The sequence below is a fragment of the Triturus cristatus genome, chromosome 11, assembly GCF_964204655.1.
Source record: "Triturus cristatus chromosome 11, aTriCri1.1, whole genome shotgun sequence".
Taxonomy (NCBI): Eukaryota; Metazoa; Chordata; class Amphibia; order Caudata; family Salamandridae; genus Triturus; species Triturus cristatus.
This window is the reverse complement of record NC_140594.1, coordinates 180,453,187-180,466,503: the sequence shown is the minus strand read 5'-3', so window position 1 is coordinate 180,466,503 and position 13,317 is coordinate 180,453,187. Positions and strand designations below refer to the sequence as shown.

The 13,317-nt window shown below is 44.8% G+C and overlaps 1 protein-coding gene across 17 annotated transcripts in view; it reads left to right on the top strand.

Annotated features, from left to right (window-relative positions):
• The window catches only part of ATXN2 (ataxin 2), a 1,509,788-nt gene that overhangs the window by 264,109 nt on the left and 1,232,362 nt on the right, over positions 1-13,317 (top strand). For all 17 annotated transcript variants that reach the window (XM_085634791.1, XM_085634789.1, XM_085634788.1 and 14 more), the window contains one exon: positions 11,911-12,002. In XM_085634791.1, coding sequence (XP_085490917.1) covers positions 11,911-12,002 — 92 coding nt within the window. The remainder of the gene's footprint in view (positions 1-11,910; positions 12,003-13,317) is intronic.

The following is a 13,317-nucleotide window of genomic DNA, read 5'->3' as shown; positions in this document are numbered from 1 at the left end:
AGGTCGACGTCGAAGCATCTGTCACCATGAAGGTCGATGTCGAGGCCACGCGGATCGCCATTGGGGCCCAGACGGTCACTGTGCAGAAAATCGCAGTCCAGATAGACTGTGAGGAGATCGCAGTCCAGTCACGGATCTCCCCCTGCCAAGAGACCTAGGGTGACGTCGAGGGACCAATCGACGCCACAGGATGTCCAGGTGGTAACATCCAGGAGTGTTTCTTCTTCACCGGATCTCCGGATAGTACAAGTCACTCCTGAGACCTCGCTAACGGCTGCAGCTCCTCCTACTAACATCTCTCCGAGATGGCTAGGGAGCATAAGAGAATGGAAGATTCGGAGAATATCCAGGCTGGATCATACTCCTAGCCGGTCAAGGTCTCTTTTTATTCAGTCCATTCATTCATCTGTGGGACACGAGTGGCGTGCCACTCCTCAAAGGCATAGACCAAGCTCGCCTAGGAGTCGGTCGTCAGTAACTCGCCACCACTCTCCTAGAAGGCGAAGCCACAGATAGTCTTCGTGGTCCTCAGACTACAGACCTTCAAAAGCAGACTACTCTCCAACTCTCTTCTTCGCCACCGAGTAGGGTATCTCCCATCGATGACATTGTGACATTCAACAAGGTTTTGTGTAGGGGGGCTGCAAAACTTAATATCGAGATGCCTGTCTCTGTCCCTGCCACATCGGTCATCTTCGAGACTCTTCATCACAGGTCTTCATCTAGGCCTCTTCTTCCTCTGGTCCTGGGTCTGTTAGAGCCTGCTCTTCAGAAATTCCTGACTCCAGCGTCGGTGGGAGCAGCTCCGTCACAGATCACCCAAAAATACAAGGCTCCTGAGCAGGACCCACTTTTTCTGAGAGCTGACCCCCTTCCTGACGCAGTCATCGTGTCAGCAGCACAGAAGAACCAGACGGGGGCAGCATCTTCTGCGGTACCTCCTGATAAAGACAGTAAGGCCATGGATTCTGTTGTCAAGAGGATGTATACATCAGCATCCTATATGAAAGTGGCCAGCGCCTCAGCATTATTGGGTCAATATGACCATTCTCTGTGGGACTCTGTCGTTTCACAGAGAAGCTACCAAAGGAAGACAGGCAGGACTTCCAGGAGATCCTCCAGGAGGGGGGCCTGGTGTGCAACCAAATCATCAGTGCGGCAGCAGATGCCTCTGATCTCGCTGCCCATGTATATTCACACGGGATCTGTGCCTGTTGTTCTTAACCACGTCATAACCAGTGCATTGCGGACGCGCGACTTATAGTTAGCTCAACTAACTATAACGGGCGAATTTCTCTGGTTTTATACAAGTCAAATGTCCAACTAACTATAACGTCCCTGAAACCTATGTTTTTTTCAGTGAATTTCTAAGGTTTTTAAATGTTAATTTCATATTTTAATATTTATAAAACCTATATTTTTTCTATTTTTTGTGTGTAATATTTTTGAACTTTATTATCCTTTTGTTTTTAATTTGAAAAATATGTTAATGTTTTATATCTCCCCCAAAAAGTATGTATATCGTTTTTTTTGTTTGTTGAGAAAAATGAAGTCCCGTACCGGTAGTGTACCCAGCTCCATCAGCACGTGAATCCTATCCGCTATATTGCTAAACATGTAAAGGATGCTCAGTTCGTATCCGACGGGTTCGTGGCACCGCATTCCATGTAACATCATATATGTATGTGGTCGTGCCAGCTGCTACTTTGGTATGCGACGGGTACGCAGTACCAAGCCACGCCTTACGTCATGTACATATGGGGTCACGCCCGCTGCGCCTTGCGTATGCGACGAGTGCACGCTGCCAGGCCCTGTGTTACATCATAGACGTATGGAGTCACGCCGGGAACGTAATTCCCTCTTTTTTTTCCGGCACAAAACTATACCTAAATAAGTTTAAAGTGTATATGAGAATAAGCGATAATCTAAAATATTTTAAACATTTATATATTTCTAAGTGTAATAAACGTATATTATTTTATATTTTCTCTAAATCGGGTCTGGTGCGGCCTCCTTGCGCGCTCACTGCGCGATTCTCATGTGACCTTAAAGAAAAGCATTTGATTGGTTCATAACATTTCCCATTGTAACAGTTGGAGGACCCCACCCATTTACGCCATTCTCTACATCGTTTGATAAGAGACTCCCCTTCTGCTTACAGAGCTTTTTTGAAAACTTTTTGCTATGTACACATCTGACAGTACACACAACTTGCAACCATCATCTTCATCAATATTCATGCTCTGTAAAGCAGCCTTCCACCTGTGATAGCCATGCATCTAAAAGCTACATAACAGAACTTTTCCCCACTGCCAGAGGTAACATGGTTGCATACGCTGTCCACAGCACAATCTAAAATGGTACGGCCCAGGGGCAGTATCCTGCATAGATAATGAACACACGGACACAGATAGTTAGTGGAAGTGGGTACGGGCACATGCGCTCGACTCCTTTTTATTACCAGGGTCACATATCCAGTGACGTCTGTGCTGGATGCATGTGCGGTGAGTGTAAACCAGCCCTCAGGGAATGGTTACTGCTAGCATCAACTACAACAGTAATCATTGGATCACACACAGAGATTCAATAATAAACGGTTCAATAGTTTGTGCTGCAGTAAGGTAGGGACACTAGATGTGAGATAATACAGAAAAGATTCTATTGTAAAAGAACCATAACTTGTGATATACTGAGATACAGGCAGTAGATCTGAAACAATACACAAAAAGATTGTATCATAAAGGGTCCATCAGGTCTAGTGCACTTAGATAGTCACATCAAAAGCATTCAGCATGTGCACAGCCCGCGATGATGCATGCTGCGGGCGGGCCGTACTAGGAGCAATGTCTGTTGCCTACAACACTACATCATCTGCAATAGCAACTCAATCAGAATTGTAAACACTGCTGTCTGCAGTGTAGGCCAGAGAGTGGTCAGCAAGGGCCCACAGACACGTGGCGTTGACTTGAGCTGCTCAGTTTGCCGTACGTGAAGCAACAAAAACCGTGTGCGGACCCTGTGATGATGCGTAATGCGTCGTGCAGACAGAGCGCACTGGATCAATGTCTTTTGCCTACAGGACTGCGTCATCTACAATAGCGACTCGATCTGAATTGTGAACACTGCTGTCTGCAGTGTAAATTGAAGGCAGTAGTGAGCACAGTCTTCCATGAATACTTTTTTTCTCACGTCCTCTGCACAAAATATAACAAAATAAATTACACAAAACTCTGCAATAAATAAATCAAAACAATTCGAATTGCGATCTCTGCTGTCCACTGTGTACACTGTTATTCAGTGTTCTTTACCACTACCAAGAAGAATTTGGTCATTGTACTAGACCCATAAGTAATCTTACAAAACCTCTTCAAGCGAGTATACTAAAAGGCTATTGTGTATATTTCAATATACGTCGTAGTTAGTTGGCTACTGGATTCTCTAATTAAACAATCACCACTCGATCTGAATTTTGAACCCTGCTGACCGCACTGTAGGCCAGAGGCAGTTGTCATTAATGCCTCACAGCCAAGTGCTGTTGGTTTCGGAAGCAAGCATTTGGTCTCACCTGATCGGAGTGGGTACACATAAATCATCACAAACTTTAACTTCTGACATCCTCAATCACAGAATCAAGACCCCGTTTCACTGTTCCGACCCACGGTGTACTCCACTGAGTGCAGTCACCAAGCCCAATAATCATATGCAGCAGTTAGCTACGGAAGCACAGAGTCTGATGTACCTCAACTGAGGGAGTTCTGTCAAAACCAAGCAGCAGGTAATATCGGACATCGTCCATTTTGGGATCAAGACACACTGTTCCACTGTTGGGACCTAGAGTTGCTTGCACCTGGTCGAAGGGCGTACCTTCATCTCCACTCTCAGATGTAGTTCTAACATCGTCCATTGTGGGATCAAGGCACCGTTCCACTGTTGGTACCTCTTCGACTACTGTGTTAGTATACAGAGCACTCCACAATGCTTGGCCTCAGACTGGGCGCTGTCTGCCTGTGTCGCGGTAGCCAGCGTTGATTTCAGGAGCCTTCACAGCTCGCAGACCTCTGCCCAAAAGCTTCCGCCGGCACGTGGTGGGCCCTCTTTCACATACGACGGTGTCGAAAGGTGAACTGTGGGGCATATGTGCGTCGCAGGGGCCATGACGGTTTCTGGGTAGCAGCAGGCAGAGAGCATTATTCCCGCAGCCACCTTCGCTCACGGTGTCAGCCTCGTGGCGGTGTAAGCTGCGCAGACATGACGGACATGTTCGCCATTCCGGAAGAGAACCACACCCAGAGAAACGTGCATTTTATTCATACCCCTACGCTAGCCTTGCCTACGCCGAGCCAGCCCACTACGCTAAAGATTTTGGGGGGGGGAGGGGGCACGTACGCGCTATGTTTTTGTAATCTTCCCTATTAACTGTACTATCATGGTTGCGTCCACAGTCTACTTCACTCAATAGACTATCAGTGTATGTTGACATGTAAATGTCTGTGCTCTGCATACTCAAGTCTGTCCGGCACATACCCGCAACACTTTTTATTGTATACTTTTATAATCGAGAATCACTTGCCACCTTCGCACATACTTTTCTCCCATCTCTCCCCGCATTCTACATTGTATGGCAGAGGTGCTATGTTTGGTTTCTGTACATGGCTAGCCACGGTTCCCACAGTACGTAGTGACTGCTAGGTGTACATGTTTTGTCATGTTGTATGTGATTATATAAGGTAGCGCGTTTATTCACGAGCAGTGGTTTCTCCCATTTACATATCGCTGTTTTAAAGAGGATACCGAAGTTTTTCTCATAGGTGAAAAGTGGGACCACAATGGCAATCATTCATTACTATGCAAGAATGTCCAACTGCACAACGCTTCTAAGCTTACTGCCCCCAATCGTGCGTTCTTTCTTAAAAGAACGCCAACTCCCACAATCCGACCAACATTCACACAGCTTTCTAACGGCAGTTATCTGCTTCTTAATAACGTGGACTGCTACGCAATGTGAGCTGGCATACCGTATGTCCTTACTGTTTCAAACTGGATGACTTCCTCTGGCAATCTCTATTCCCACCCACACAAAGTAACTCCCCAAGTTCAACTTGGCCTTAAATACCTACTGTGAAAACAGATTTTATTAAACGGAGCAAACTGAAAGCGCTTTTGTTTCAAACAGAAGTGTCCCTCACTTCTCCAAAAGTAATTTATCGACTGCAGATAACACGAACTTCAAGTAAAATACACTCCCTTTTAAATACGAACCTGCCATTACACTTTGTGAATTGTTACACAATTTTCAACACTTCTGACATTTAAGGTCTGGCACACTTTTTTAACATTGTCTCCTCCGGCCTTCTCACAGGCTTTCAAACTGTTTTTAGTCTAATACCAGACTTCATTAATTCGATCATCTCTGGAATAACCGCAACAGTGCCCATAATTCTCGCTCCGTTTGTGGCCATCCTACTACTATTTTAGGTTGTTAAAAATGGCTACGCCCCCTGTGGTAAAAAGCATGTCCGACAGAATACGCCTCTACGCAAAGCTACATCAATACCGTGAAAAAATGGAAAATCTTTTCGGCTGCCTGCCTCTATCTATTATCGGAGACAGCTACAACATGACATTTATTTACACATATACAATCTGCGTGCAACCATCTTTTTATTGCAAAACTTGCCCAATCGACTGGCGAATGGATCTATGCCTTGCCAACATCCCAGCAAACGCTCCCGATATCCAGCAGGTAATGGAGTATCTTGAAAACCCTGAACTTGATTGTTCGGGCAGTGGAGCAATGGCGGACGCAACGCAAAAAGGTATCCTGGCGGAATGGGATTTATGCGCAGCTGCGAAAGATCTCCTGTAACGTGCGACCTTTGACAATATTGCAGATTGCCTGCCAATTCAAATTGCCGCTCCAACATTTGAGGAACATTACTGTCCCTTCGAGGATATGAATTGGATCGCTTCGCTTTTCTCGCACGATGGCAACAATTGCCTTTTGGAACATTATGCATCTCAAGCCGCTGAAGAACTTCCGGACTGCAATCTCCAAGACTTGTAAGAAATTCACGTTATCCTTGGATTGATTTTTTCCAACTTTTTTGACTTTTTCCTATTAAATTTTTTAATACACTTCAATTTAACTATTTTCATATAATAACTTTCTAAGTGTTCATAGGCATTTGAACTCTGTTGTTTTCATTATTGGCCCTTACCTCTCCACACTAACCAGGGACGGATGATGTACGGCCTATGCAAATACGCTATTTACTTGCTAAATTAGCCTAAACCCGACATCCATTTTGAAACCATATCTATTCTTTGTACACACGTCTCTCTGCCTGCTTCTTATCCACAAAGCCCTTTCACACAAATTAGCTCATCCTCAACCCACGAACTGGCGATCAAGATAAAAAAAACGGCAGTGTTTAGGAACTGGTTGTCACAGTGTGGTAATCATATCCTACCTTTATTTTCATTCTACAATTTACAGTCATTCATGTCTAATAGGTATTGTTTATGTCACATGGAACTGTAACATGCAATGTGGAATTGACTGATGCAGAAGCTTAGCTTTGAATACAGCAGAAGCGGTTGGAGTTTGCCTCAGCTGGATGCCTTAGCTTTTGCACCAGTGGTTCCATTTATGGCACTTACATAAAGACACTTTTTATATAACTTGCAGACTCCATCGCTTTATCCCACACAGCCACTTTCTTAAACACACCTGATTTCACCATTTGTCTTCTGTGGCATTGCAATATTCTGCATTATATTCTTCACGATTATTTCTTTATTCCTGCTTGCTAAAACACTCCATTTGAGTCTTCAGACCGTTAGGGGTGAGTAGTTTGCTTCCCACTCCCGCTATAGTCTAAACCCACACTAACACCACTTGCACAGGTATGCTACAGCGGCCAGTATCCTACAGCGCCAGGAGCACATCAGTTTACAGCAATCTGCTCACGGTTTCATCCCCGAGTGTACCGGCACCTCACCTCAGCATCATCTCACTCTGGGCAAAACAGCACTTTCACATCGGTAGGGGTGAATACATCGCTTCACACTCCCTGTGTAGTACACCATAACCACCCCACAGCGCTCCTACCCTCCTCTTTCCTACTCTCTTCGCCCTTTTTTCCCCTTACTCGCTTAAACGGAATCACCAAATGGCGGCCAACACTTCCTAGTTGCAACCGCTCGCAGCGCTCACAACCAATAAGCAGCAAGCTCGTGCTTGTAACGCCTCAGCCAATCAGATGGCAGAATTCCCAAATATCGATATCTGTAAATTTCGATATTTCTCAAACTACTGAACGGATTTACACCAAGTAAAAGCATGCTTTCTAGACCAAGACCCTTCTCCCTGCCAAATTTGGGGTAATTCCGTTCACCCGTTCGACCTGTAGCCTTGTCTAGTGTATATATTCACTGAAAAAACCATAGGTTTCACACACGTTATAGTTAGGAATTAGCATTTAAAAAACCTTGCAAATTCACTGAAAAAACCATAGGTTTCACACATGTTATAGTTAGCGGAAATTTTACTGATAAAAAAACCAATGAAATTCCCCTGTTATAGTTAGTGCAGGAAACTATAACTCACGCGACCGCAATCCTCTGCTGATGCTAATACTGTATTTAGACACTTATTTGCCCATGTCTTCTTCCATAAATTTTTAGCTATACATATATTACAAATATTTTTTTTTCATAAAGACACATATGTCATCAGCAGAAGATTGCGGTCGCGTGAGTTATAGTTTCCTGCACTAACTATAACGGGGGAATTTCATTGGTTTTTTTATCAGTAAAATTTCCGCTAACTATAACATGTGTGAAACCTATGGTTTTTTCAGTGAATTTGCAAGGTTTTTTAAATGCTAATTCCTAACTATAACTGTGTGAAACCTATGGTTTTTGCAGTGAATTTGTACGGTTTTTTAAATGCTAAGTTACTTTACGCCATTCGTGGCGTGCGCGCCCACTTAACGCAGTTCGTTCCGTGCGCGCACGGTGAGCGCGCGGTGCGCTTCGCGCACCGCGCGCCCACTTTACGCAGTTAGTGCCGTGCACGCACGGTGGGCACGCGGTGCGCTAGATGGCCATGTACGCACGATGCGCTTCGCGCACCGTGCGCGCATGGAGGACATATTATGCGCTTCCTTGTGATAGGTAATCTGTTGAAATTTTTTGGGGAAATGCTGTGCTCTTATATGCCATGCACAAATGGTGGAGAGAGTGGGGGGTTTTTTTTTTTAATAAGTTTTTTACCGTACGCGTACGGTAAGCGTACGGTAAGCGTAATCGGCGAAATTTTCGAAAAATAAAAAATTACCGTTTTTTGCCTTGGGGGATCTTTGAAGACTCAACTAACATGGTTATGTGCATGGGCGCTGTCTAAACAGCCCCTTTATATGTTTTTGGCATTTGTTTATCAGCTCCCCCCTCAGAGTGCGAGAGAGAAAATGGCGGCCGCCGCTTCCTGGTTTCGACCGATTTGAATGTTTACTAAGATCTAAGGGCCAATCAGAATCGCGCTCGCGCACGCCAACATACGCGTACGGTAAGCGTACCGTAAGCGCACCGTAAGCTGACTCAGATATATATATTGATTTAAAGGCTATTTTCTCAGAATCTACTGAACAGATTTACACCAAACCTACAAAAGGCACTTCCTTGACCTGAGGTCTACCTCTCTGCCAAATTTCAAGTTATTCTGTTCAGCCGTTCGGGCTGTAGCTGTGTCTAAAGGTCCTATGGAAAAATGCATGGGAAAAATGCGTTTTGGGACCCCCCTTTTATCTCAGCCCCCGCTTGACGAATCCCCCCGAGACTTTCAGGGTAGGAGCGGAGCGTAGCGCCCCACCTATTTTGAAAAATTCGCGAGGATTCGTCAACCGGCGCCAAAGTTATTCAAAATAGAATGTTGCGGATTTCCTATGGAAACGTGGTCCTAACTATAACTACCTACTGGCGACCGCCAGTAGGTGATATATATATATATATATATATATATATTAGATAGTTGTAGTTAGGACCGTGTTTCCATAGGAAATCTGAAAATTCTATTTTGAATAACTTTGGCGCCGGTTGACGAATCCTCGCAAATTTTTCAAAATAGGTGGGGCGCTCCGCTCCGCTCCTACCCTGAAAGTCTCTGGGTGATTAGTCAAGTGGGGGCCGAGAAAAAAAGGGGGGTCCCAAAACGCATTTTTCCATAGTACCTTTAGTCGAAGGTACAGCCCGAACGGCTGAACAGAATTACGTGAAATTTGGCAGAGAGGTAGCCATAAGGTCAAGGAAGTGTAAATCTGTTCAGTATTTCCTGAGAAAATAGCATTTAAAACCATATCAATATCTATACGCGCGCAACGTGCGTGCACTGGGCGCGCAACATGCCGTGCGCGAGCGCAATTCTGATTGGTTGTTAGATGTCAGTAATCATTCGAATCGGTCGAAATCAGGAAGTGGCGGCCGCCATTTTGTCTCTCGCAGTCTGAGGCAGTGAAAAACAAAGGTGGAGAACGTGAAAAGGGGGCAGGGTGGACAGTTCCTGACCCCCTAGCCTTTATCAGGGGGTCACTGAAGGACCCCCAAGGGTGAAAAAAACATTTATTTTTTTGTCAAAAATGCACGGAGCGCGCACGGCACGCACAACGCTTCGGGGGCGCTCGGTCCGCGAAGCGCACCGAGTGCCCACAGCGCGCGCACGGTGAAAACCTGAAAAAAAAAAATATTAATAAATACATAACTTAGCATTTAAAAAACCGCACAAATTCACTTAAAAAACCATAGGTTTCACACACGTTATAGTTAGCTGGACATTTCCCTCGTAAAAAACCAATGAAATTCCCCCGTTATAGTTAGTGCAGGCAACTATAACTCACGCGACCGCAATCCTCTGCTGATGACGTCAGATATTACATCACTGATTACATATGTGTCTTTCTGAAAAATAAATATTTGTAATATATGTATAGCTAAAGATTAATGGAAGAAGACATGGGTAAATAGGTGTCTAAATACAGTGATGTAATATCTGACGTCATCAGCAGAGGATTGCGGTCGCGTGAGTTATAGTTGCCTGTACTAACTATAACGGGGGAATGTCATTGGTTTTTTACGAGGGAAATGTCCAGCTAACTATAACATGTGTGAAACCTATGGTTTTTTAAGTGAATTTGCAAGGTTTTTTAAATGCCAATTCCTAACTATAATGTGTGTGAAACCTATGGTTTTAAAAGCTCCATTTTACCGGGGGCCTCCAACTCTGCAGGGCGAGCTCTCAAGCAGGAATGGAGAATCCTGTAAGTAGCACAGACGAGAACAAAACAGAGCCCACAGCTTCGGCATCCTTTCAAACTGACGCTTTATTTGGTCTGATTGTCATGGCAGCTTTAAAACAACTCTTAATCCTTACGCGTTTCGGCGCCAAGCGCCTTGTTCACAGGTGAGTTGATTTGTGTTTTTGAAGTCCAAGTGGTCACATGGTCAACATCAAGACCACAGTACCCAGAATGCATCACTATTCAAATTAACTGCCTGGCTCACGTTGCATTATGTTTCGCTTAATAGCAGTAATGTTTGCCAATGTCTGTGTTGTCTTTGCGATGCAAAATGGAAAAAATAAAAAGCACAGTGCACTTTGCTGCCACTCCAAAGTGATATTTGCTTGAAAGAAAAAGCACAAAGTCAGCCAGAAAGAGGGCGACCCCTCCTTCGTCTCCATTTCTCATAACCAACACCAAATATTCTTGGAAGTCCAGTGAAAGGTGTGGTGAAGAGCGAGTCATGCCCCCTCCATTGAATGCACACGAAAAAGCTCCATTTTACCGGGGGCCTCTAACTCTGCAGGGCGAGCTCTCAAGCAGGAATGGAGAATCCTGTAAGTAGCACAGACGAGAACAAAACAGAGCCCACAGCTTTGGCATCCTTTCAAACTGACGCTTTATTTGGTCTGATTGTCATGGCAGCTTTAAAACAACTCTTAATCCTTGCGTGTTTCGGCGCCAAGCGCCTTGTTCACAGGTGAGTTTATTTGTGTTTTTGAAGTCCAAGTGGTCACATGGTCAACAGCTCCGCACGTGGGCGGGACTATTCAGTGCTTATGACTTTGATAAGTATACCACTGGAAAAGCACTAGGATTACAGGTAAGTAACTTATCCATCCCATGCGCCCACCCGGGTACCTGTAACTGCTGTAGTTCTCTGTTTTACTACACATATTTACACATGGACATCTCTATTCTTTATTACTACTCCATTCTCTTACCCTCTGCGGAAAGCAATCTGAAGATGGAGCCGATGACCATGCGCACTATCACCCGACACGGGGAGTCCCCTACCCCGTGTCTAGGGAAAACTTCTTCCAGAAAAACAAAGTGCAGACTCCCGGCCCCAACACTGAATGGCGATCTTATGCAAAGCATGAGATTCTACAGTTTTACATGCCAAGAACTGATGCATACTGGGTAAGTAGCATTTTCCTTTTGGTTACGTTGTTAACAACATGCCATGCTTTGGTTGATCCTGTAACTCTTGCTTTGGTTATTTTTCTGTACACAGGACTGAGGGCTTGAAGAAGAACAAGTGAAATGTACTTGCTCTGCTAACAACTGTTACTATTCCTTAAACCCCCTCACCCATTCAGACAACCATTTATATGCTCAACTCCATTGTAGCCATTATGTACTTTGACTCATAGGTGAAGAAAAGATTGTCAGAACAGAAAGGCTCTTAATGTTGTAGTGCAGGTGGTGCAGGAAGTGAATGTATCCATCCCATTTTTTAGTTCAACATACTATTCAAGGAGCAAGTCGATTTAGGAATACTGGTGTTACTGTGGTCACCTTTGCTAATTTCTCCATTACCAATATAATAAAGCATGTGTTTTTTCCCTTCTAGTCTAATGGATGGGATCCCAATGATATGTTTCGGTATAATGAAGAAAACTATGGCATAGTGTCGACATATGACAGCAGTCTTTCCTCTTATACGTAAGTTTGAAACATTTTGTTTTATCAGACAAATTTAGACCCATTTCTGCTCATTTTCTTGTGAATAGTGGTCATTAGACATTGCAGTATTCTGCAGTGCTTTTGCTTTATTTTGTTGTTTATACTTGCAGTTGCTTTTTAATAGATACCAGCAGAAAAACTGGTATCTATTCCCCTAAACAATAGAAATGATGTGTTTCCCGTAATTTTAGTGTTTGAGGCATGTGTGGCTGTAGATACGCATGCTGTGCATACTCGTGCTATCTAATGTTGGATCCAGATGTGTGCAGGTTGTTTTTCTTCTGAGAAGTCTTTCGAGTCACAAGGTACTGTGATGACTCCTCTTGCTGGCAAAGCACTTGGTCATCGACTCCATTGTTAGATTGTTTTCTTTCCACCATCTGGTTTGTACAGGTGCTCTGGTCCGACACTGCCATGATGCTCTGTTCAGTCTATACAGGTCCTTCCCTTCGTCAGTATTGTTCCTCAATCGCGTTCTTCTTTTCTCTTTATCCCGCGTCGACAACTCAGGCCAGGCGACTCTTGTGGGGCCTCGGCCCCACATGGGTCTTCACCCTTCGGGGCCTTCTTCCATCTCCCAACCACGTTCCCTTTACAATACCTTTATCAGTTCTGTAATTTTTGTCTGTCTTCCAATGAGTTTGCCTGTGGCACCTGCCACTCTTTTTGCTCTAAGAAGTCCATCTGCGACTGTCGGTTCCGATGTGTCGCGTAGGAGCAGAGAAAACACCCTGGACATCGAGGGGGAGCACCATCCACAACAGATGAAAGCAGATGAGGAAGCTTTCTCCCATGACTACAGTTCTGGCTCCGATCTGGAAATCGAGGATCTTCACCAGCGCAGCCATCCATAAGTATTGTACTCCTACTCCCTCGACACTACTCGCAAGCTGAACAGCCCCTTTTCTAGGGTCGTCCATCCGCTCTGGAGCACCACTGCCTTCGGGCCATTGTTGGCACCAACCACCACCTTCGAAGGCAACACCAAGCTCTGGCTCAACTCTAAAGAAACCTTTTTTCGATGCCTTTGCCTTCCTCCTCGGAGCAGACTTCACCATCAGAGCCATCACCTTCGGCATCCAAATCAGCATTGGAGCTAAGAGCCTCAGTGCAACCACCAAGACTGGCCACAGCTCGGGTACTGTGGAGCGATTCTCCATAAACTTCAAGAGGAGATCAACGCTCGGCAGAAACACTTGATTTATTCCACATGGGCTGGATTTTCAACCGCCCTCTGGGATCAGTTGCTCAACCTTCCAAATGTCAGCTGTCCGAGGAAGCCTTGGACTTGCCA